Source organism: Apus apus, chromosome 5 (assembly GCF_020740795.1).
Source record: "Apus apus isolate bApuApu2 chromosome 5, bApuApu2.pri.cur, whole genome shotgun sequence".
NCBI lineage: Eukaryota > Metazoa > Chordata > Aves > Apodiformes > Apodidae > Apus > Apus apus.
Genome location: NC_067286.1, coordinates 17,843,899 through 17,869,399, shown reverse-complemented (window position 1 = coordinate 17,869,399; position 25,501 = coordinate 17,843,899). Strand labels below are relative to the sequence as shown.

The following is a 25,501-nucleotide window of genomic DNA, read 5'->3' as shown; positions in this document are numbered from 1 at the left end:
AGTTCCATCTCATCAGTAAGTTATATATGCTTTCAAAATAAAGATTAAATTATCCTCACCTTTTTCTTTGTCTTTTTGCAGACTGAAAGAGACGTAAGTGTACGACAAAGAGCTGTAGATCTCCTGTACGCAATGTGTGACCGAAGCAATGCCCAACAGATTGTGGCTGAAATGCTGAATTACTTGGAGACTGCTGATTATTCCATTAGAGAAGAAATTGTGAGATATTTACATTTCCTTAATTTTTTCACAGCTGGCTTTGACACCGTTTGTGTAATTTATTAATTGGACTGCTGGATAGTTTGTGATAGTCTTTTTCATTATTATAAAGAAAAACAAAATACAACCCCCATGAGTTTGTCGCCTAATAAGCAAAGAATGTTCTTCATTTAGGTTAAAATTAAAGGGGGTGGGGGGAAATTCCTTGAAAACTGGGGATTTGAAAAATGAATCATAGTCTCAGGGGATTGCATATAGAAAGTGAGGTAAATTTTACCAATTCTTGAGCATATACAATCTCTAGATCTGAGAGCTATGTCCTAGTCTAGTCAGCTGTTTAATAGCTTCAAAAAGTAGTATGACACATACTTACTTGTTGGTAGAACTTCATACCATGAGTGTTGTGAGAACATTCAGTCTAATGATTTTTGTTCCCAAGGCTTGCAGCCTAACAGTGCTGGTAAAGACAGAGGTGAAGAAAGTGTTGAGAACCTCTGCCTTTTTAGCATTGTTGGTGACTAATTCACCTTTCCTGATTAAGATTGGGCCAGTATTTTCTTTCTGATTCTGCTTGTTTACTTACCTGAAGCCCCCTTCTTGTAGTTTTTGACATCTCTGGCCAATTTCAATTCAAGCTGAGCTTTTGCTTTTCTAACTGCATTTCTGTGTGCCCCGGCAGTACCCTTCCAGTTTTCAACAGGTATTTGTCCAGTTTTCTGTCAGTTTTACACTCCCTTTTGTTTTTTGAGCACACTCAGAAGCTTGCAATTAAGCCAAGGGGGTCTCTTGCTTCACCTGCTTCCCCTATCTTGAAAAGACATGAACTGTTTTTTGCTTCCAGGAGAGCATTGAAATCTCCCAGCATTTACTTAGCTCCTTTATGCTCTGTGGAGGGATTCCCATGGAATGAATCCCTCCCAACTGAACTTTGAGCTGAAGCTTGCTCTTCTAAAATCAAAATCCTGCTGTGGAAGCAGGTGAGAAAGATGACGTATCTGAAACTGAGGTTTCTGGGTTACCGTGGGGTATCACTAGGTATATATGAAGGTGAATCTTGATGCACAGCTTACAGTAGAAGCTAGTCAACCTTCTTTATTCTCTTGTGTGTTCAGGTTCTCAAAGTTGCAATTCTAGCTGAGAAGTATGCAGTGGATTATACCTGGTATGTGGATACAATCTTGAATCTGATTCGCATTGCTGGTGACTATGTCAGTGAAGAGGTGTGGTATCGAGTTATTCAGATTGTCATCAACAGGGATGATGTTCAAGGATATGCAGCAAAGACTGTTTTTGAGGTGAGAACAATTTTTTTTCAATTCCTTTCAATGTTAAGTAGGAACAAAGTAAACTCCCTGTGATCTTAGCAGGCGTGTGTGCTTTCCCATGTTAGGGAAGAGTAAAAACATCATCCTGAATATTTCAACAGAACACTGCTGAAGCTTTCCATAGCATTGTAGATTTTCTTAATCAAAGACTGTATTAAGTTGATGAGAAGCTTTTCTGGCTTAAGTAATATAGAATACACCTGTTACTGTTCTGTTTTTGGTGAGGGAGGGCACAGTGGGTTATGCTGGATTTTTTATTTTGATGGATGGCATTGAATGGATGGCTTAGTAAGGAAATCACATTACCTGGAAAATTACTGAAATGTAGTAAAAATAGAACCCTTTTACAGAGCAGCTTGCTTTCGTGTTTATTTGTTTTGTTAGGTTTTGCTGGTTTTTTTGTTTTGGTTTGGGTTTTTAGTTTTCTGCATGCAGGAATCCAAATCATTCAAACTGATAACTTGATGATCCCTCTGGAAGCACATACCAATTCCTACTGTTCAGCTTCTGATCAAACTGGAGTTTGAACTGTTAAAGTAGAACACTTTCAAATGTCTGGCCTTGTTGCTCTGGCTTCATTTGGATTCTTCCTTTATTATTTAAGTTAACTTTCAGAACTTATCCCTGCTATATGTTGCTTCATACTTAATGAAGACAGAATTTTAATCTTGGGCAGCTTTAGCACATTCTTGCAAGGTTTAAAATATAAGGGGAAACCTAAGCAGCTGTATCTGTCTTCAGAAGTCCACAGTGCTAATAGATGGGCCTAAGAGTTTTCTTAAGCAACTAATACTTACACTGGAGATTATTCTATGAAATCATGCCACCTATCATCCTATCATGCTTCTATTAATAAGTGCTCTATAGTGCCTAGACCTATGGTCTACTTTTACAGAAAAATAGACTAAGAAGCTGGACATGGAAGTGATAGATATTTTTTTATATACTACATGTCCATGACTATTAATGTCTTCTTACAGGCCCTTCAAGCTCCAGCATGCCATGAGAATCTTGTAAAAGTAGGTGGCTACATCTTGGGAGAATTTGGAAATCTGATAGCAGGTGATCCAAGATCAAGGTAAAACACTGTCTAAAATAATTGAAGTAGTAACACTTTCTGTAGAGTATCTGATGTCTATTTGATAACCTAAAGGCCAGTTAACAAATGATTCGGCTCTCGCTAGTAATGCATAAAGAGTTGCCATGTCTACAAAAACTGAAAAAATTATTTTTCTTCCCATCTTTTAAGTCCCCTCATCCAGTTCAACTTGCTACATTCCAAGTTTCATCTATGTAGTGTTCCTACCCGAGCTCTACTTCTGTCTACATACATCAAGTTTGTGAACCTGTTTCCAGAAATCAAAACTACAATTCAAGATGTGTTGCGCAGTGACAGTCAGCTAAAGAATGCTGATGTTGAGCTGCAACAGAGAGCTGTTGAGTATTTGAGGCTCAGTACTATTGCCAGTACTGATATACTGGTAGGTATACTTTTTTTTTTAATTGTTATTATGCAAAAACTCTTGTTGACAGAAGACACAGCTAAACTTAACTATACTTCACTTGATTGCTCATAATGCAGGATTAAGGATCCACAATGTGGGTGCTGATTCTTTTGGTCTACGTAATTCAGCTACCTAATTAAGAGCTAAAATCCAAGTTATTATTGCAATAGTGGGACAATTGACCATGAAAGCATGCTAATCTGGAGCTGGAAAGCCAGTAAAAGCTAGCATGGTCCTACAGTATTTGGATACCAAAAAGTCTAGTGCTTTGTTTTGAGGAATTAGTTGATGGTGGGCAGGAAGCTTGTAATTGTGCTGATTGTTTTGTTGGGTTTTTTTCTGTTTGGTCTGTAGAAGTTCAGTGTTTTATCCTAGTGCTTTCAGGCCTCACTTCTGCAGCATGGCACACTTAGTCTTGACAGCTGATAAATACTTGGGTCTGACTAGAAGCTTGGGTAATGTGCTGTCAGTCTAGGTCTGCTTAACTTAAGGACCATTAGGTCTGAAAGGATCAAATTTTGTTAGGGTTTGGTTTTGCCTTGGTTTATGGTTTTTCCTTGTTTTGTTTTGTTGGGTTTTTTAATAGCATTGTGCTAGAGTAGTCATGTGCTCATTTTCTCTTGAACTGCTTTGGGAATACTTCAGAAAATTTGAAATTTTTTTTTTTTTTTTTAAAAAAAGCAAGTCTACTCCCATCACTGTACAATAAACTGCATAGTTGTTTATGTGTGCATAATTACTTCTGCTTTTGCCTCATGCAGTCTATAAGGGTGTGTCTTTTCAAAGACTCAGGAGCTGGTTTGGCTCTATACAAGTGTAAGTTAACACATTTTTTTCTGTGATAAGGCTACAGTGCTGGAAGAAATGCCTCCCTTTCCAGAAAGGGAATCTTCTATTTTGGCTAAACTCAAGAAGAAGAAAGGTCCAGGCACAGTTACTGACCTGGAAGAGATAAAAAAGGAGAGGAGCTCTGATATGAATGGAAGTGCCGAACCTGCCTCAGTCAATGCCAGCGCTGTTGTGAGTTTAAAAGCTGCTGTTTCAGTAATTTAAATAATGTGCAAGTGAGAAAACAATTTTTCTTTTGGCTTTTTAGGGGTTTAAAACTTCTCAAATATTAAACTATGGGTGTTTCTTATAAAGTAGTAGGGGAAGATACAGGTGCTTTCCCTCGCTGCTTACTTGGATGCAGTTTTCCTTTGGAAGTCTTATGTAACTGGGGACAAACTGTCAGCAGCCCAAAAAAAAAAAAAAATCTCTTTTGCGTTGTTAATTTCAAAAAATATTGCTCAAAGGTTAGAAATGGGAATTTCCTTGCTGCTGAAATTGCAGTGAAGGTGGCATGATAAAAATAATGTATTTTAAAATTCCAGTTACTCCTTTTAAATATTAGCTGTTCTTCTGCTTTGTCTAACGTGGTAGATATTTTGCATCTTGTTTTGAATTGTTGCTAATTTTACTAGAATTGGAGGACACTTGAGTTCACACAGATGTCCTTAAATCAACATGATGGTTTTACTGTTTGAGAGTACTTTTTTAATTTCAGTTATGGTAGACAAGGGCACAGTCTTGTTTCTTCTCAGCTGAAATTTCTGATTTTATTATCAATTAAAGCTGGAAGGATGAATCATTCCAATAATGTAATACTTGTTTCTGGTTTTAATGACTAGCATAACTTGCAATTACATTTGAGATGTAGTACTAGATTACCTAAGAGGAGGAAATATTGTAGTGCACACTCTGCACAGTTTGTTAAAAGCATAATCCTTTAATTCTTAGTCACTGCAATATGTAAGAGTAGATGTTCCAAGTGCAACATCTCTGAATGGCCAGAAATACCTTTCCAGCAGAAAAATTGCCATGCAATGTTTTGAGTGCAAAACTGACCAAGCCGCCTAGGATTTAAAATTGTCTATGTGTTAAGAGCTTCACTTTATGGGTTGCAGCCACATAAGAAACTGCTATGTTTGTTTTCAGTAGTTCTTACTGATCAGCCTCTGAAAACTTTTTGCCAGGGAATTTTTTGTTATATTGCATCAAATTCTGTCTGTTGTTTAAGATAACTTTTAATTGACATAAAACCCCAAAATTTCAGTCTCAATCCCAGTGCATCTTATGACTCATCTCCAGCATATCTGGCATATTGTAGGCTGCTCATGTTTAGTACATTAACATTTTGTTTGAGTCTGTGCATTGCTCTTGTAAATGATTTGGGCCGATGTATGCAAGGGGAAAAAAGTGGGAGGAAAAGAAAACAACAAACCCTCAAAAACCAACTATATCAGTACATGACCATAGGTTGAAATGCAAGGTGATAACTATACTCATGAACCGTGTATCATTCAAAGCTTGATATTGGATTGGGGAGAGTCATGTTGCCATAGTTCAGTTGTCTGTGCAAAAGAGAGAACTTTGTTTTAGTTTTGCTGTAGTGTACCACTAAAGTGTCTTGTCTTCCCTAGTCTACTCCTTCTCCATCTGCTGATCTGCTGGGTCTGGGTGCTGCCCCTATCACCAATTCAGCTCCTCCACCATCCTCTAGTGGTAGCCTGCTGGTAGATGTATTTTCAGATTCAGCTTCTACGGTTGCACCTCTTGCTCCTGGTTCTGATGACAACTTTGCAAGGTAATGAAGTCACTATGTAAGGAATGTGAAGAAGAATTTGTCTGTTAAAAGAGGATTTGAGAAAAAAAATATACATAAAATAACTTTTGGCTTTGTTCCAGCCAACTACCACGTTACTGGGTGGTAGTTGGGCAGCAAAAGAGGTGTTCTTGAACTCTGTGCTGGATTTTCTATCTTTATCTAATACCTCTGCTCAAGGAAAACCTGAGTCTGTAGTAGTGGACCTGAGACTATTGGCCACACAGTATTGCCTAGTTTTCACAACGGTTTTGCTTCTTTTTTAAGCTAAGCTGCATGTGCATCTCAATAAATCTTGAATTTTGAGATTATCTGGCCCGATATAAATACCTTTATTCTTGTTGCTGTTAAGTATCCTTGTGTCTCTCCACTTATGGCAAACTGATAATGTTACAGTGAGATGGATTATATCCAGACGTATTTGTTCTCAAAATCTCAAGATATACTTAAAATTGTTCTGCTACTGTCTAACAAACAGGTGTGAAAAGGGGAAATAAATAGTATAAGATCACAGAATGGCTTTAAAAATCTCTCATCTTACTGGCCAAAGAAACTTTTACTGTTGTCGAGGACAAAATCTGGAATCATGACAAATTTGCATTGCATCTTAATATAAAAAAGATAATTAGTGACACTGTTCTGCCTGAATCATGGAGACATCCATAAAAAAAAATTATACTAGGCAGTGCATTATTGTAGGTTTGCAGTATTTAAGACATGATCCTATGTTTTTCTTGGAAGGCAAACAAGTGATTTTTATCATGCTACACAATACCTAGACTTATAGAAACCACATGAGCTTTTTAGAACTTTTTTTAAAAGAGGAAAATAAAACCCAAACAGCCCCCAATACTAGTAGCTTCATAAGCTAAGAATTCTCTCATTCTGCAGAAGAAAGTATAGCATTGTCCAACCTCTTGGTCTCTCTGTAGATGGTTAAATGCTTCTCTAATGATACTGAGGAGTTGCCTTTTACAGTTTCCTGCCTCTTTTTAGTGCTGTTGTCACTTTTGTTTCTAATCCATTACTTGGGTAAGTAATTCTCTGTGTGCCTGTATATTCTTGCCTATGCTTAATATTTGTGTGTTTTAAAGAACTGGTTGTGCAGCTGTAGTTATAAGTGCCACTAAGGTTGATGAGGCCTCTACTTCAAAGTGCACATTTGTAGTAGTAATATCTACATTTATGGTTTTGAACTAAAACTTTTTTTTTGTCACAATTAAACACCTACAAGGACTTGGTTCTTTAAGAGGTATAAATTTAAGTTACTGAACGTCTTCAGCTGTCTTTTGTCTTTGGAAAGAGTTGCTCGTTCCTAGCAATTGGGGGTGGGTGGGATGGGGGAGAGAAGTGGGGGAAAACATTGCCTAATGCCTAAAACCTTTCTAGGTGTACTGAGCTAGGGCAGCTAATAAATTTTCATGCATTAAACTCAGCAGTGCCATTTTTGAGGAAGGAGGTAAAAGAAATAACTAAGCACTAAGCTGTCTTTACTAACTCCTGCTATCTCTGTTGCTACTGCCTTTCTTCCTTTTGTGCTGCCTGAACTAGTCCTGACCTGGCTTCATCTGAGGTAGTTTCTGAGGAACCAGCTGATACTGTGCATGATGCTGATGAGCATTTTCACAAGTAAGCAATACTAAAACCTTGCAAGGCTGGGCAACTTCCAGAATATAGTTATAAAGCAAAACTATATTGTGCATTAACTTAATACCAGCAAAACTGGAACAACATACACTGCCAGACCTGTGACTAGAACACGTCTGTAGATGCTCTGGATTTTGTGACAAAATCATGAATACACAGGTTAGAATTTCCTTTTGAGTCGGTGCTATCACACACTGCTCTGAAATGAGGCAATGACAGTTGTATTTTAAATTTTGCAACTATTCACAAATAAAGGAAAAACAGAAGAGTAATGTGTCAAAAGTACTGATATTTGGGAATATGTAATAAGTGCCTTATACACAGAAGGTGGATGTTTGCTGACCACCTCTTCTACTTTTAAGTGAAGGGTGACAGGACTGAAATCACTGCAGGATGAGTTTCTTTTCTCAAAGGGGAAGAAAAAAACCAGCTCTCAGTTGACTTCTGTGATACAGAACCGATAAAACAAGGGATTCTTTTTTCTTTCAGGTTTAAACAGTCAAATCTTCAAACTTTTCAGTTCTGCATCAACCTAATGAGTTTCAGAAGTTCTGAAGAATCTGAATAAGAAATCCTAGTCTGTTGCCTGGTCCTTTATAGAGACAGTGTGTGTGTGTGTGTATAGCATATTGTGACTTCCTTCATAGTTTCTCAGACATCCTATCAAAAATCTTTTTTTAGTGTCCTACAAATGGTGTTGTTTTTTTTTTGTAAAATTGTTTCCTAACCAGTTTTGTGCAAAGGCCTCTCTCACAGACTGATTCACTCTAGGTTAACCACAATCTTCATCCTCTGTGTAAACCCTGAAGTTTGGGGTTCTAAATATTGTTTAATATCACTCAATTTAAAACACACTTTGCCTCTCTTCCCCTAGGTTTGTGTGTAAAAATAATGGAGTCTTATTTGAAAATCAGTTGCTGCAAATTGGATTGAAATCTGAATTTCGACAGAACCTGGGTAAGACCTTTCAGGCCAAGTGGTTAGCTGTCTGTGTTACCAACCCCAGCACCAGCACAATAGATAGGACTTACTTTCCACCTGCTTAAGAGGGAAATGTGATTTCAGGCCTAATGTGTCTTAGAATCTTCCCTGTGTATCCTCTGCAACCCTGGCTTCTGTGCATGGGTTCTTGTTCTCATGAACTTGTTGGGTTTTTTAGTAGCAAAGATGAAATGAGAGTGTTAAATGGTACTGTAAGCTCCAGCTCTTGCTGCCTAGTTGAAAGGCTGGTACAGGTAGGATTATAAAGGACCAGTTTCCTCAATTTTCATGTTGCAGCATAACTTATTGTGATAACATGATACACAATAAATACTGGACATGCTTATCATAATACATTAATGCACAAGATACTGAAAACATCTAGGAAAGAGCTGGGAATCAACCACAGACCAGTACCCGGATTGCTTGCCTCTCCCCTTCTGCATCACTTCTGGTACTGCAGTAGCTTCTTTACATAAAAAGTAACATGCTCGGGCTACTGAAGGACTTCCACTGATTATCTAACTAACTGTGTGACAGCCACTATGGGAGAGGTCTGATGGTTTTGTTTAATCTGTTACTTCATCTTGAACTGTGAATATCTTGGCAAGATAAACCATGTAAACTATGTTTTGTTTTTAAAAGTTGTCTTCATGACAGGTAGAAAGACGAAGTAGTAGAGACTGGGTGTACAGGTAATTCAATATGATTACATTTGACATACCTAAAAATTCTGTCTTTCATTCTTTTTTCTAGGACGTATGTTCATATTCTATGGTAATAAGACATCAACACAATTCTTGAATTTTACTCCAACAGTAATCTGCTCAGATGACTTACAGTCAAATATCCTTAAATGCAGTAGCGTATGTGATCTTATTTGGGTTCTGTGTTTTATGCCATGCCAAATTATGATACAGCTGCTGGATAAAGACCTGGTGTCCTAGGACATGAAATGAGAAGCTTGCTGATAGTTTTCTGAAGTTCTTGCAGAAAGAACAAGTCATGAGCAGATGTGGAAGATTATATAGAGAATGTGTGGACATGATGCTAATTCCTTATATAGCATGTCAAAGGATCTGCCATTTTTTTTAAGTTATAAATTCATTGATCATTTTCCTTAACCAGTTCTTATGCCTGAATCTTCAGACAAAACCTGTTGACCCCACAGTTGATGGAGGTGCACAGGTTCAACAGGTTGTGAACATCGAATGTGTGTCAGACTTTATGGAAGCTCCAATCCTGAACATTCAATTCAGGTAAAAACATAGGATTCAAATGCTAGTAAATTAGTGAAATGACAGATGTTAAGTTTGTTCTTGTTCCCTCACTGAAGTGTAGAATATGCACACACAGAGATTTGTCTTGAGTACCTGACTTAGTGAAAAATTGATCTAACTAAGCTTTAAGCTACTAGGGGAAACAGGAAAATCCACTTGGAACAATATGGTTGGAAGAAAACCAACAATAAGCTAATCAAGAAACAGCTACTGATGAATTGTCTCCATGACTTGTCTTTCTGCTATCTGTATAAAACAGCAGACTTCCTGTTTGCTTAAGAAATCTTGACAGGAATATGCACAGTAACTTCTCCCTTTTGGAAACTAAGAGCATTCTGCATACAACTTGACCTGGAAATGCATGCAGTCAGACATAGAATCTTATGTCTGCTCAACATCAGCCTTTGGAAAATCCTGATTTCTGAGCTACATTCTGTTATTTTACTCTATACTTGTTCTTACTGGTATGCTTTCTACAGGGATATGTTTTCACTCCTTTGGGTGTTATCTAAAGGGATAATATCCTATGTTGAAACTGAGAGATCTTTATTAGAAGTTCTGCCTATTCACTTTTGTGTGCCATCTAAGCATATATATAAAAGCATATATGTAACATATAACCATATATAGGCATATATTTAACCGTGGATTAAAACTGTCTTAGAAATAACATTATTTGCAGTTCGTAGAATCAGAGTGACTTGTGTTGGAAGGAATCTTAGAAGATTTCCAACCTAAACCATTCTAAGATTCTGTGATTTCTACCCCCCTGCCATGGGTAGGGACACCTTCCACTAGACCAGGTCATTCAAAGCCCCATCTGACCTCACCTTGAACGCTTCTAGGGGAGGGGGCATCCTCAACTTCTCTGATCAACCAGTTCCAGTATCTTGCCACCCTCACAGAAAATAACTTGTTCCAGTTGATGGATATTAGTCATAACAGTTGCACCTTAGTGTTCATCCTCAATTCTGTGGTTGATTTAGGCTGAGAGATTGCTGATACTGTGTTGCATACGCTGTGTTCTTTCTTTTCCATGTGCAGGTATGGCGGAACATTTCAAAATCTTTCAGTAAAATTACCCATCACACTGAATAAATTTTTCCAGCCAACAGAGATGTCTTCTCAAGACTTTTTCCAGCGCTGGAAGCAACTGAGCAAGTAAGACCTTGTCTGGGCTTGGGCTTGGGCCTGAGCCCCTTGTGGTTGGCCAAGGGAAGAAGAAGGGTGTATTTGTGTTAGTAGCTGGGGCGGTGCCCCATCACATACTTAATCCTGTGAGTTACAAACTTCCCAATATGTTGCTATTGAACATATAGTATATGTGTTACACTGTGTATTCATCTTCCTTTTCTTGCAGTCCAAAACAAGAAGTACAGAATATCTTTAAAGCAAAACACCCGATGGATGCAGAGATCACAAAAGCAAAGGTGGGTGGTGTTGTGGTATTTTTAATTTGTAGTGGTATAAGCAAAATTTGTTCAACTTGGTTTAAATGGCAGTTGGATCATCCTGTTAAAATGTAAGCTGATGTTGTGTAACAGACCTCAGACCCGTGGCAGTGCTGGGTTGAATGGACTGTTTCTCAGTGTGGCTTGAATTTAGATGTTGTCTTCAATAGCAGCTTGAAGCTATCTAAGAGAAGAGAAATTCAGGGCTTAAAACTGAAAGATACTTCAAGCCTTTATTTATACTAGAGTTACTAGTTAGAAATGAAAACAAGTGACTTTTTATAGAACTGGCTGCCTTAGGCAAAACAGAAGAGACTTGTGTAAGTCAGGAATGGCTTTATCAAAAACTGGAAAGACTTACTTAATCTGTTTTAGTTCTCGGTTTTCAAGAGGAACCTTTTTTCAGGAACAGGGCACTGTCAGCATTACTGTTGCTTCAAAAATTTTTTGTTGTTAAATTGGTATTGCATAATTCTTTAGTGTCTTGAATACTTCCAACTAAAAATTAGTCTACTACTTTTTTGCTAGTTGTTGATGGCTTTGCTTGGATAAACTTGATATTGGTGTCCTGCTGTCCCCACACCTAAGTCTTCTGGGTTTATGTCATAGATAATTGGCTTTGGATCAGCCCTTCTTGAGGAGGTAGATCCCAATCCTGCTAACTTTGTTGGTGCTGGTATCATACATACAAAAACGACTCAGATTGGATGCTTGCTTCGCCTTGAACCCAACCTCCAGGCACAGGTATCTGTTAAAGTATACAAGTTCTTGTTTGAACTAATTGCCAGTATATATATTTTATTTAAAATCAGTATTGCAGTAGCTAACTATGTGGCTGCACAGTCCAACAACAAATTAAATTGTAGCAGCCAGTCCTGGCCTAATTTTGTAAGCTGCTTCTTAATAGCAGTTCTCTTTCCTATTGGAAGAGATGGCTGTATTACTCCAGACTGTCCATGGAGTCTCATCTTCTCTTGAATGTTGGAAACTGTGTTTCTGTCTTGTGTACATTGAGACAAGATTAAGTATAATTCCCTTTGCCATTTTAAATTACTAAAAGAATGATAGGTCAAAAGAGAAGGCATGAGCAAACAAACACAATATTAAGAATATTCTTCCTCAAGCATTTTGATAGAGGCTTTATTAAAGTTAACTGAAGACTAAAGTTTTGAGTGGTAAGTCTCCTGTTTCCTGAACTGAGTGGTGGTAGAGAGTCTCTGGACTTTTCCACTAGATTTATTTATTTATTAAAGAAAAAATGTGGACAATGCCTTGCTGTTAAAGCCTAGAAATACTAGACCAATGGTAACTCTGAACAGGGGCTTGAAGATCCACTCTAGCCCATGGTTTGAAAAAGCTGTGTTACTTAGTGGGTAGCTGCCTCTGAATGTTTTAAGTTGACATCTTTTTCCTACAAAATCAAGTAAGAGTTAACTAGTAGTTTTCAGTAGTTGACTGTGCATTCACTTAATGCCAAACTGTTTCAGAAGTAAATAATGCTTTATGTTCTTTTTCAGATGTACAGGCTCACACTACGAACAAGTAAAGAAGCTGTATCTCAGAGATTATGTGAATTGCTGTCAGAACAGTTTTAATATTAACCATGTCAGTTTGGGTTTTTCCATTTACATCACTGTCATCATACTGCAAATAAATGTCTTGTACATCACTGTCTGAGTAATGCGATGTTAACAAGTACCAGCTCCCTGCCTTAATAGGACTTGACCCTTGTTTGAAATTAAGACTATAAAATGTGAAGAACAGGGAAGTGACTTTTTACATTAAAAATGGCTTTTAGTGTGTTACACAAAGGGTGTGAGGGCTGTCTTGTGGTCTCTTTTTTGTTTTTTTTTGTTCTTGGTTTGTTGGTGGTTGTTTTTGTTGTTGTTTTTTTGGGGTTTTTTTGTGTTTGTTTTTTTTTTTTTTTCAGAGGTCAGGCTTTTAGACTTGTTAAAGGGAAATTTATTTAGATGCAGTACCCAAGGATTTCAACTGGAAATGGCTAGTAATATTCTGCTTAGTGCCTTTTAACAGGTACTCCCTCTGCTCTGAGCTGAAATAAACCAATATAATTTTGAATTCAGATGTTAATGTAGAGTCAAAATTCTGTCAAGTTGCACATTGTCACAGATCTTGTACTGAATGGAAGGGCAGAATCCAAAATGTATTTAAATATGATTTAAGTAAGAATTTATGTTCAGTATCACCAATTTTCCTATTTGCTAAATACAACAGGACGAGACTTAATCTTGTAATCCTTTACATCTTTGTGTTTTTTGATCTCGTGAAAGTGGGTTGAACACAAAAGCTATTGTTAATCCTTCTGTTTATTGCAAATAATGAGGTGAGCTTCTCTGGTAGGTGGTGAATGAATACATGCGTGTTCATTGTTAGTAAAACTGAAGTTAAATACTCCATTCCGTGTTTTTTCTGTTTCCCATCAGACTTAGCAAGTGATAGTCCTAATGATTTGATATAACTAACTGCAGAGTCTGGTATTGTATAAAAGTAGAAGTGGGAAAAAATGGGCCCTGGAAGTGCTGTAAATCCTGCACTTAGATGAAAGAGTAATTTTAAATATTTTTTTTCCCCAGTGTACAGTAATGTTAAAACTCAAGAGAGTGAGTAACTGATACCTGAGCAGTTTCTTGTCTGTCAGTGGTGGTAAATAGATCCAACATGGTATAAAGGCTTGTGTTAAAATGGAGAGTAGAACGCCCAAAAGTGTTAAGCTTTTGTAGTGCTTTTTACAACCAGAGCCTTTGTAACTTGTTCCACATCAGCAGCCTCTTTGCAGAAGTAAGTGGCAACAACTTTGGCTCACACTCTGAAAACCTGGAGATGCAACAAAGGCTGCTGAAACAAAGCAGGTGAGGTAGTGCAGTTAGAAGCTGTTGGCAGCTGTCAGTGAGTACTATAGGTCACAATGAAGGAAGTCAGCTGCTGCTGACATGAGAATTGAACCTCAGATCAAGGTTTTCTCAAGCTTACTTAAAGGAAGCCTGAGTCTGGTGTCTCACAATACATACAGCCAAGTATGCCCGTGAAATAAAGGTTTTGAGTGATAGTGATGATACTGAAAATACACTTAAAAGTTATTTCATGCTGACTGGTGCACAGCAGGGGACAGGATTCTGCATGATTCAGTGTGCCTTTCATTTTTTTTTTCCCCTCTGTTTTTGAGTTGAATTATGGAACTGGGTGATTATAGTTTGGTTTGGTTGAAGGCTAGTGATGGTACTTGTGTGCAAGTGAAAAATGAGGAAGAAAGGTTTGGGTGTGCTGTGTAGATTTTGGAAGATAGTTTTGTTTCATAGCTATCAGAAATTGCTGGTAGCTATGGATGTTAAGACAGAAAACTTGGCTGTAGACCTGGTCTTTCTGCAAAAGTTCTCCTGAACAATTGACCCTTTTATGGACTATTAAGTAGTTAATCACGACTCCTTGATCACAGACATTGTCTTTGAAAATCTTCATGAGCAGTTCCTGCAGTCAGGTTGGGCAGTTGGCAAAATACTAATGGACTAGCTTATGTTTTGTGCTTTGGATGCCATATGGCTCTTTTAGTACTTTTATCTTAACTCTGCTGTTGGCTGCGACATTAAAAATCCAGTGTGTTGAAATAAAGGGAGTCTTGGCAAATATGGAGAGGAGCTTCTATTTCAGTTGTTCCAAATCCTGTTGTATATATGTCCCTCTGAAAATGTTGTGTGCCCTCAGGACACCTCAAGACACTGCACTACTTGTGTTAACTTTGCTTTGGTTCAAGCTGTGCTAAAATATGCATTAAAAATGTGGGAAGGAGGGGAGTAAGGGAACATGTCTTTTTCAGTGGTGACTGTATTAAGCTTATCACTGTTCACGCTTTGTATTAAATGTCAGCTCAAAGAAACCATGAGCAGAAAAGTGAACAAATTAAGGACAAGTACTTGATTGTTTTTTTTGTGAATGATGGTTAATTTACCAAAGTGATGTATCCTGTCAAGCAGACAAAGTAATTTCTGCAGTAAACAGTGTTATTGTTTCTAAGTACAGTATTTTCAGGCATTGACATGTGAAAATAACTGAATAGCAAAATAGGTAGCCTATGTTCATTCTTGACCTACACTCCAGTATGTAACATTTATGGTGATTGTCTTATTTGTATAAAACAAAGTTCTGTCAAATTAAGTGGATAATTTTCATATAGAAGACTATATATTAGACTATATTCATCAGAAGGATGTATTAAGATTAAATAAAAGATTAGAACAGTAATCAAACTGTCCTTTTTTGTCTGGAGGCATGGAAGTGTAAAGAATACTTACATGGAACAACAATTGATGTATAATGGTAAATTCTTTTCTGTAAACTACTGGTGGGTTGTGTTCACTTTAGTCTTACTTGGCCAGCAGATTCTCTGCTCCACAGTGAGGTTGTTTATGGATTTTTTGTGGGTGTGTTTGTTCACATGGTACAAATATTCTGCTGTAAAAAAAACCCAAAAAAACTTGATGTAGAGTCTTTGTTCCTGTAGTGTTTAACAACAGTAAGTATATTAACTACCTGCTGAGGTAAAGTGGTGTAGCGGTGGGGTATTGTTGAGGCTGTGAAGCACAGACTTGTAAAAAAGTTTGTTTAGAATATCTAAATTTCTAATTAACCTCACTGAAGCTTTAAATGCATGCTTCAGATTTTCAGTACTTCTCCACAACTTACTAAAAAAAATTAAATACCTGGGTACTATGAGCTTTTGTGTATTGATATAACTTTTTTTTTTAATTAATTGCAAAAAAGCAGTAAAGAATACTGTATATTAGCAGAAAGTAGAAATTGGTTGTCAGGTAACTACTGGTGTCCTGTTAAGACACATATGATCTTTGATTTCTTCCAGAGAAGTGTCCTGCAAATTTCTGCTTTGGCCAAAAGCCACACATCTGTGTTAATGATATTTCTAGAAACATCTCACCACATTAAGGGTGCTTGTAGAGACCTAACAGCTTTTGGTTGGCATCATGCTTTCTGACAGCAGCTGTGTATGCATGACAAGCACAAGTGCTGTGTCCACTTTGAAAGGAAAAGGAATACGATACCCTAGTTGTTTCTTCATCCAGTGAAGTAATGGGCTGTTCCACAGGTCCTAGTTCAACTGTAGTGAACCTAACAGACTATTTTCAGTAAAATTAATTGATCAAATACTGAGAAGTTAGCAAATTCAGTTCCTTCTACTTTATTTGAAAGTCACGTTATTGTACAGTGCATACGCCAGTTCTTAGCCTCTAGTCAAATTATCACCTTGGGCAAGGCCGCACAGTCTCTGACAGGGTTTTCCCTCCCAATACCCACCCTGCCCTTTCCTTTCCCTTCGCCCCCCTGCACCCTCTGCCCCCCTCAACCCCCTCCTGTACAGGGATAATTTATCAGTTAACTTCATTGACACTCCAGGTTGCTGCTCAGGAAGCCTCACTGCAAGGCTATCCTATATAATCAATACAAGAGAACTCCCAGCAATGAGCAGTCACTGTGAAAGTACTAAGTTGTGATCAGTGTTTAATTAAAAAAAAAATAAAAATAAAAAATATTGGTATCTCGGGCCATCTGGAGGTCTGTCTAGCTAATATATGCAATTTTCGAAGTTACAAACACAGCCACTAAATATAGTTATTTCTGTGACAAGCCTTTTCCTAGGTTTGTCTGGATCTTGGCATGGTAGTTGGAATTCCTTCTTAAGAAGCTGAAGTGGCCTACAGCAGCTGCATAGTGTGTTGACTGTCATCTTCTCAACATTCAGCCTGTTTGGAAGAGAGAGTAGATCAGTTAGGATTTGTATACAGCATTTTAGACTTACAGCTTTTCAAGTATTTGAAGGTTTGTTTTTTTCCTGATGGTGGAACATTTAGAGGAAGGAGCACAACCCTTCAGAGTTTACTGGTTCCGTCAGCTGCAGAAGTACAGACAGTGCAGCAATTCTCATGAGTGCTGCAGACGTTCAGGTGTACTGAGCTTCTGCCTTCTTAAGACGCAGTTTGCAAAGGGCTTACACATGATAGGCCTTAGACCTCACTAGGACACTAATAGGATTTGTTTTCCCCATTCTGCTTTTGCACTTTTGAAAATGATAAAGTATATATTTAAACTTTTTAAATATTGTGCACTGGACTACTTAGAATTAATTGCAAAAGGTCCCTGGTATGGTCTGTTAACAAAGATGCTAAATTGCATGTGATCCTTTTGCACAGTTCGTGGAGGAAGGAAAATCCATTTCCTCCTCTTAACTGTTAGTGCCAGAATCTAAGTTGATGCCTGCATAGTCAATTCTGGGCTGTGAGGTCAGTTATCAAAGTAGTAGTAGACATACATGTCTTGCTGAATTAACAGGAATAAAGCACAGGTTGGTGAAATTATAGCTTGCATAAGCAAGTGAGATTTAGATCATCTTCTGATAGTAATGTTGATCTGTTATACTGTTGCTTTTCTGACCATGTCCAGCCAACTGGCTACTGGACTTGCTCCAATTTTTTTTTTCTTTTGTCAGTGTGAAGTTGTATAAACTTAGGCTAGAATTCATCTGTAGGAACAAGAGAGTTATGGAAAAAAATATTTTTGTAAAAATCTCTACAAAAGGGAGAAAAGTCTGCTTGGTTTAAGCACAACTTTCTGAGTGATTATGATGAACCTTAGTAGTTCTCAAAATCTTTTTTCAGACTTTACATAAAACTCAAGATGTGAAGTGAGTCATTCCATTTTCAAAATGCTGAAGTCAATTTGAGGGGGGACAGCATTTAGATTCAGGTTTAATTTAAATTAGTTTTTGCAAAAGCAAACCCCTTCATTGGTATCCTGTTCTTGAACATTGTATTTGATTGGGTTGTTGGGAATATAACAGTTTTAATTTTTTCCCGAAGAACTGTGAACTCTGTAATACTCCTGCAGTAAGTTTAATCGAAGTCTTGATTCCCTGTCTGCATAGTTTTCTAAAGAGCAATCAGAACTGCATGTACTTGAGACAACCGACTTGGAACTATAAAATAGCCCTGAATTACACTATTAGGAGAACATAAGGAAACAATGAGAGAAATTCTTATTTTGCTATCTTGGATGTTTTGAAAACAGGTGTTTGTAGTCTAACTGAACTTTTATATATTAAAAAAATAAATAAATTAAAAAAACAACAACAAAAGCCCCCCAAAAGTTCAGCACTGGTCTTTTTTTTTTGTCTTTTTTTTTTTTTTCCTTTTAAAAAAAGACTTGAAGTGAGACAACATTCCTTTTTCAAATTGTATACCAATGTACTGTGTGGCCTTATTAACTTGTTTCTAGTTAGCTGGCTTATACTGCAACATTGTATTGCTGGGTAGATACCAACTGCATTTTTTTCCCTGAATTTATAGAGTGGTAGTTAACAAACACTGCTAGTTACAGATCACAAATAAGAAAAAACTTTCATATTAATACAGTTTCTTGGCTATCTTACTTTGATGAAGATGGACATGATCCTTCACATCTGCTTAAAGTGACATTTGTAGAACAGCCTTTGTAAGTTATTTTTTCTTCATATGTGAGTTCTCTACAATGCTCTGTCAAATGTAAAAAGAAAAAATTTATAGCAGAAATTTGTCTTGGTTTCTTAAGTGATGAGAAGCCTCCCCAGTTGGTTTAATGCAAAGCCTTTCCTATTACATGAAGCAAGTCAAATGTGAGTAACACAGCAGCATAAAGTTTTAAACCAGGCAATGAAGATGCATGAGAGTTACCCTGGAGGACAACTAGTTTAATGCAACTTGCTGGAATTGCAAATGAGCAAAAAAAGTCTTGTTAAGAATGTACTGTGAATTCAGTCCAGCAGGAAAAAACCACTGATGAGAACACAAAGATGCAAATAGAGTAACCAGCTGGCTAATTCTGATGGAGTTATTTCTGGTTCAGAGACTTCATAATAGATTTTACTTATTTGAAAAATGATTTACTCATTTTGAGGATTTATTTATAGGTAGCCAGAAGTTCACAACTTAAACTGACCGATGTCTGTCTTTCCTTAGTAGATAGAATGTATAATTCTACATAGCAGGTAATTATTATATATATTGATCTTGCATGTTTTTCTGACTTGAAGCAAGACACTAAGCACTTTATGAAGCGAAAAATGATTGAAAATTCAGGTTTTCCAGCAAGTTTAAAGACTGTATTTGAAGTTTATATAAAGAAGAACAAAGATGTTGAATACTGCACAGACTTATGTACCTCTTGTACAGTGCTCTTCTGAGCACATTCAGGTTCCCTGCTTGAAGGGTTATGAAGGAAACCTGAACATTGTTGTGTGGAAGGCTCAGTTAATCCTGTAGTAGGAATTTGAGAAGTTATTTGAAAATAAGGCAACTAATAACTGGACAGTAGACTTAGGTATTATACCTGTGCATCATAAATTAAGAGCTCAAAGCCAGGCCCATATTTAAGTTTTCTTTCTGGACTGAAAGGTGTTGTTAATATTCTGCAAGACTGAAAAGTAGCAGAATTGCTCAGTTAAGGGCTGAAAAATGTGCAGATAAAGGAGAAGAACTTGTTTGCAACTTTGTGAACTCATGAAATAAATACTGGGAGATACTTCCTGTTAACTGCAAGGACTAAACCTAGTAATGGTATAGTTGGGAAGATACTGTTCTGTAGCACTTCCCTTAGGGGAAAAAAAAAAAAAGTGAATAAAACTTAAAGCAGGCACCAAAGCCATTAGTATACTGGGAAAAAATCCTGCTTATGATAGTTCCATTCTGTGAGGTTAAAATTATGAGGATGCTTGAAAAACAGTGAAAGGGAGTGGGGCAGTAGAAAGAATCCCATCTCCTTGGGTCACACTATAATTTCCTGATGCTCATGCAGTCAGTCAATTTGAGTCCTTTCTGTTAAATAAATCCTGAAACCAGCCTCTTTGGTCCTGCATTACTGTTTAACAGTGGGAGGAAGGACAGATACTGTATTCAGTTGCTTGTTCTGCAAGTAATTAATTCTGCCATGCCTTGTGAAGGAGCTGACTGACCTGTACAAACTCCACTCTTCTGACAAGATTGACAGTGAAAACACTTAGGATGAAAGGTTCTGCTACAGGTGACTATTCCCACTCATATATTGTTTCTTATATCACTGTTTGAGAGTATTAATTAGCCACAAATACATTTTCCTTAGATGACTATTTGTGACCCTTTGTGTAAATCAGTCTTCTGGAGTAAGCACAGTAGGTGATGAGTTACCTGTGGTGTACTGCTTTGCTTGTTCTTTTTGCTGTTAAAGCTAAGTTTCTGGTTCAGTTGGTCTGATTGTAAGGACAGAATGGAGGACTTTGTGTGATGATTCACAACAACTAAGGAAATAGCATATAGTTCTGTGGAAAACATTTGAACACGTTTCAAAGATAAAATGCAAATACTTACAATATCATTATTAAGCAGGATAGAAAAGGGCAGGCCTATTAGGATGCTGCACATCCCTCCTAATTCTTGAAAATGATAAGGCAAGTGAAGGTTCTAACTTACTGGTGGTGAGGTTGTACTTTCTTTAGGAATTTAGGAAAACACCAAGAAAATTAGACAGTAGCATATGATAGTGGAAAAGGCAACAAGGAAAAATGCATTATGATATGGCTAAAGTATACTTTCCAGATAGTTTCTCTTGTATGTTGAACTCTCCCAAAGAAAAAATGCAAAAGTGCAAAATAGCTGAAAGTGAAATGCTAACTCTTTTCTGGGTCCTCAAACAGTGGTTAAAACAAATGAACATACCAACAAGAACCACACGAGGAATCTGCCTTTCATTCACAGCTTTAACATTGAGTTCCCATGTCATTCTGCTTTATTTGTAGAACAGTTAATCGGTATCCTAGGAAGTGTTGAATAAAAACTGCCTGCCTTACTGTTTCTTCACTATGAGGGTGGTGAGACTCTTGAACAGGTTGCCCCAGACGTTGTGGATTCCCCCTCCCTGGAAATGTTCAAGGCCAGGTTGGATGGGGCTTTGAGCAACCTGGTCTAGTGGAAGGGGTTCCTGCCCATGGCAGGCAGTTGGAACTAGATGACCTTTAAGGTCCCTTCCAGCCCAAACCATTCTATGGTTCTTGTTCATCTGCACCAGTGTTCCTGACTCCTGTACTGTAGATCCTAAAATAGGACAGATCAGTTTAAAACCAGTAGTGAGGATGTTGCTTTGTGTGCTTCTCTTTACATAAAGTTCTGCAGAAATTGTAGAATGTGGTATTCCCTCAGCCAAAACATACTTGGTTTTAAATACGCTCAGCAGCCCAAGAACATCACTGTACCTTCAAATCTGGGAAAACACTATCCCACAGAAGAAATACCAACAAATGCTCAAGTATGCAGAAAGAGCATATAAAAGCTATCAGGAGGACTGCAGGGTAAGTCAAGAGATAGCTTTTACAGGCTATTTCTCCTACAGTGTTTAACTAAGATTTTAGGATTAAAAACCCAGTGATTCTGTGACTCTTCTGATACGCAACCTGTCAGACTCCTTAACTTGAACTTTTTCATGTTTGCATTAGTATATAGCAGGGAACCTGTTGTTACGAAATCAAAGGTTTCAGACAGCTACTGCAGAAATGACACACAAAAGATGGAGCCAAAACATACAAATGGTATCATAGCAAAAAAAAAAAAAAAAGTAATATATGTATTCATACATTCATTAAAGAAAAATGTGGTAAAAAAACCCCCATGGTACCAGAAGTGATATGGGTATACTTTACCTTGTGGTACTGTTAATGGTACAACAGAAGACAAGGATGTTGAAACTACAGAGGTGAAAGAAGGAGGTGATGTAGTGTGGGTCGTGGCTAATGTTGTTTGCAAAGCAGTCCTTTCAGCTGACTTTGTAGAAGCAGTAGTAGTAACACTGGGAGCAAAAGTAGTTGTAGATAAAACAGTAGGGATCAAAACCGGAGTGGACTTAATAGAAATACTTGCAGGAGCTACTAATGAAGATGTTTTGCCATGTGGAGTAAATGTATTTTCAGAGGAAAAATATGTGGTACTCTCAGCAGTGCTAAATGTTGAAGTAGTGAGGGCCACTGGTGTAGGCATCGGGCTGATGGTTGCGGCCAAAGCAGAAGAGAACGTAGAAGTGGCAGTAGGTGGCAGCTGGGTGCTGAGCAGGGTGCTGGGGGCAGGTGTAGAGCTGGGACTTGGAAACATCCTTGTCAGAGGGACCTGGGTGCTGCTAGCAGAGCTGACCTCTCTGGAGACAGACATCTTGGAGGTGCTGCTGGCAGAGAACATGGCAGTGGTCTTCTGTATGGTAAGAGGCGGCACAATGTGTGGCACAGTTGTCATTTTGTGGGTGTAGGCTGCTGGAAGGAAAGCACAAATCAACTGAGGATAGCAGGACAAGAGAACAAGGTAAAGGAGGTGAAAACAAGCCCTGCACTAGGGCCTCAGGCGAGAAAAGCAGCCCTGTATCTCGCTGAGTCTTGCTGGGCAAGAGGGAGGAGTGGTTCTCTGGCTCCTTCCCTGAGTGTCCCCATCCTTCTTAAATTCAGCTGGGACCAGTGTGTATGCCAGTTCACAGTGGGTTGACCCTGCCTGGATGCTAAGAGCCAACATAGCCACTCGCTGCCCCTCAGCAGGAATAGGAAAAGAATAAGAAGTGCAAAAGAAAAAAACCAAACATCCAGATACAGACTGGTTCCAGAAGTGAAGATACTAAAGGAAAAACAAAGCAAAAACCACCCATGAGTTACAAAGGCATCTTCTCACAGGTGGCCAATGCCCAACCAGTCTCTGAGAAATGGCTACTTCTCTCCCTCTACTCTGCCCTAGTGAGGCCACAGCTGTAGTACTGTGGCCAGTTCTGGACTCCCCAGTACAAAAAAGACAGCTCCTGGAAAGAGTCCAGCAGAGTGCTATGAGGATGAGTAGGGGACTAGAGCCTCTCTCTTAGGAGAAAAGGCTGAGAGACCTGGCTCTGTTCAGGCCAGAGGAGAGGAGACTGAGAAGGGATCTTGTCATAGAATCATAGAATGTATGGGGTTGTAAGGGACCTTCAAGGGTCTTCTAGTTCAGAACCCCCTGCAGTGCACAGGGACCATTTTAACTAGAATCTTGACATCCCTGATGAGCTCGCATGCATTGGTGACCATCAGGTCCAGCATCACATCCCCTTGGGTAGGGCCATCTATTTCCTGTCTTAAGAATTTGACCTCAAGGCACTCCAGTAGTCTTCTGGATTTCCTACAGCTTGCCGTGTTACTTTCCCAGCAGATGTCGAGGTGGTTGAAATCCCCCAGCAGGATAAGAGCCTGTGAGCTGGATGCCTTCTGGAGTTGGAATAAGAATGTTTCATAAGTAGGTTCTCCTTGATCAGGTGGCCTGTAATATGGAGTCTCTCCTTGGTCACTCATTTTGGGTCAGTTATCCTGACTGTATCCTCAGTCAACCTCTTGCCCAACCGTGCCAGCTACCAGGCAGGAGGAGGGAGAAAGCCTGGATGCTGTGCTGGCACTCCTCAGTAACAGATATAAAGCATTTGTGTGCGATCAAAACTTGCTTGGACACATGTAAAGCACAGCACCAGGCAACTGATTAGGAACAGAAATGAGGTACATGGCAGCCAAGGGCAGTACACAGGCCAGGAATGAACCACGTCCCAGGCTCGACAAAGAGAGCAGAAAGGGATGTCCAAGATGAAAAAACGTGCAAGCAGTGAATTGTTCATGGAAGGAATGAAAGGATGGAGAAATGAAGAAAGGAAGGGAGAAAGCTGGGAAGAGCAGGCAGGGTGTTGGGAAGGGTAGGAGGGAGTCTTACTCGGGACTGAGGAGCTCAGCCATGTTGAAGACACAGTTGAGGAGGGAGCAGAAGCAGACGAAGGCAGTGGGCTGGTTTTGGCAGTGGAGAGTGTGGAGGACTCGGCTGCCAGCAACTCTGTTGGAGCACTGGACATGAAGGAAGACAGCTTGGGCCTTGGGGTTGTAGGGGTGGACTTGAGGCTGGTGGTTGGGGCCAATGTGGAGAAGACTCTGGAGGTGGTGGCAGGTGGCAGAGGGGTGCTGAGCAGGGTGCTGAGAGCAGGCGTAGAGCTGGAACTTGGAGATGTTGTTGCCAGGGGGACTTGGGTGCTGCTAGCAGAGCTGGCCTCTCTGGAAACGGAGGTCTTGGAGGTGCTGCTGGTAGCAGTGGTCTTCTGTGTGGTAAGAGGCGGCACAATGTGTGGCACAGTTGTCATTTTGTGGGTGTAGGCTGTTGGGAGGAAAGCACATGTTGGTGAGGATGGAGACAAGCTGGGAAGGCAAAAGAGGTGGGAAACATCCTGAAGGAGGGGACACATGCAGGAGAGGCAGCACTGTGCTGCACAGAGTCTTGCTTGGTGGGAAGGATGAGTGGTGTCTGGCTCCTGGCCTCATCTTCCCATCTGGTATCTTCCTCAAAAAAGGGGGGACAAGAAGACCACCTGAAGGATTCCCTCTAAGGCATAAGTGAATACCCTCTGCCTTTCTCTCCCTGGAAGATGACCCCTCAAGATCTGGGTGTTTCCCTTGAAGGAACAGGCACAGTGTAGCATGTGCCCCCTCCCAGTCCAGCATGCCAGGCTCCATGGGAGAACCCTGTTCCCAAGGGCCATACCAAACACAGGCCCCAGCAACATACTGATGCCAAGAAAGTGGGATCAAGGAGCTATGAGAAGAACAGCCTAAGTGGAGTGCGCTGCTAAAAAGGAAGGGTGAAAGCTGGGAAGAGCAGGCAGGGTGTTGGGAAAGGTAGGAGGGAGCCTTACTTGGAAGTGAGGAGCTCAGCCATGTTGAAGACACAGTTGAGGAAGGAGCAGAAGCAGATGAAGGCAATGGGCTGGTTTTGGCAGTGGAGAGTGTGGAGGACTCGGCTGCAGGCAACTCTGTTGGAGCACTGGACATGAAGGAAGACAGCTTGGGCCTTGGGGTTGTAGGGGTGGGCTTGAGGCTGGTGGTTGGGGCCAATGTGGAGAAGACTCTGGAGGTGGTGGCAGGTGGCAGAGGGGTGCTGAGCAGGGTGCTGAGAGCAGGCGTAGAGCTGGAACTTGGAGATGTTGTTGCCAGGGGGACTTGGGTGCTGCTAGCAGAGCTGGCCTCTCTGGAAACGGAGGTCTTGGAGGTGCTGCTGGTAGCAGTGGTCTTCTGTGTGGTAAGAGGCGGCACAATGTGTGGCACAGTTGTCATTTTGTGGGTGTAGGCTGTTGGGAGGAAAGCACATGTTGGTGAGGATGGAGACAAGCTGGGAAGGCAAAAGAGGTGGGAAACATCCTGGAGGAGGGGACACATGCAGGAGAGGCAGCACTGTGCTGCACAGAGTCTTGCTTGGTGGGAAGGATGAGTGGTGTCTGGCTCCTGGCCTCATCTTCCCATCTGGTATCTTCCTCAAAAAAGGGGGGACAAGAAGACCACCTGAAGGATTCCCTCTAAGGCATAAGTGAATACCCTCTGCCTTTCTCTCCCTGGAAG

At 39.5% G+C, this 25,501-nt stretch overlaps 2 protein-coding genes across 5 annotated transcripts in view; one reads left to right on the top strand and one right to left on the bottom strand.

The window, feature by feature from the left end:
* Window positions 1–15,314, top strand: part of AP2A2 (adaptor related protein complex 2 subunit alpha 2) — a 52,312-nt gene extending 36,998 nt beyond the window's left edge. For 2 of the 4 annotated variants that reach the window (XM_051622318.1, XM_051622317.1), the window contains exons 10-23: window positions 82–219; window positions 1,332–1,514; window positions 2,525–2,622; window positions 2,794–3,025; window positions 3,896–4,069; window positions 5,512–5,675; window positions 7,245–7,322; window positions 8,215–8,297; window positions 9,078–9,167; window positions 9,457–9,580; window positions 10,646–10,762; window positions 10,962–11,031; window positions 11,662–11,796; window positions 12,570–15,314. In XM_051622318.1, the coding sequence (XP_051478278.1) occupies window positions 82–219; window positions 1,332–1,514; window positions 2,525–2,622; window positions 2,794–3,025; window positions 3,896–4,069; window positions 5,512–5,675; window positions 7,245–7,322; window positions 8,215–8,297; window positions 9,078–9,167; window positions 9,457–9,580; window positions 10,646–10,762; window positions 10,962–11,031; window positions 11,662–11,796; window positions 12,570–12,647 (1,764 nt within the window). In that variant the 3' untranslated portion in view covers window positions 12,648–15,314. The remainder of the gene's footprint in view (window positions 1–81; window positions 220–1,331; window positions 1,515–2,524; window positions 2,623–2,793; window positions 3,026–3,895; window positions 4,070–5,511; window positions 5,676–7,244; window positions 7,323–8,214; window positions 8,298–9,077; window positions 9,168–9,456; window positions 9,581–10,645; window positions 10,763–10,961; window positions 11,032–11,661; window positions 11,797–12,569) is intronic. The other 2 variants (XM_051622320.1, XM_051622319.1) reach the window with 1 other exon arrangement.
* A 1,331-nt stretch (window positions 15,315–16,645) lies between these two features.
* MUC6 (mucin 6, oligomeric mucus/gel-forming) overlaps window positions 16,646–25,501 on the bottom strand; it is a 50,726-nt gene continuing 41,870 nt past the window's right edge. The window contains exons 33-37 of the mRNA XM_051621066.1: window positions 24,802–25,233; window positions 23,835–24,266; window positions 21,779–22,378; window positions 18,506–18,608; window positions 16,646–16,823 (exon numbers count right to left, since the gene is read on the bottom strand). Coding sequence (XP_051477026.1) covers window positions 16,646–16,823; window positions 18,506–18,608; window positions 21,779–22,378; window positions 23,835–24,266; window positions 24,802–25,233 — 1,745 coding nt within the window. The remainder of the gene's footprint in view (window positions 16,824–18,505; window positions 18,609–21,778; window positions 22,379–23,834; window positions 24,267–24,801; window positions 25,234–25,501) is intronic.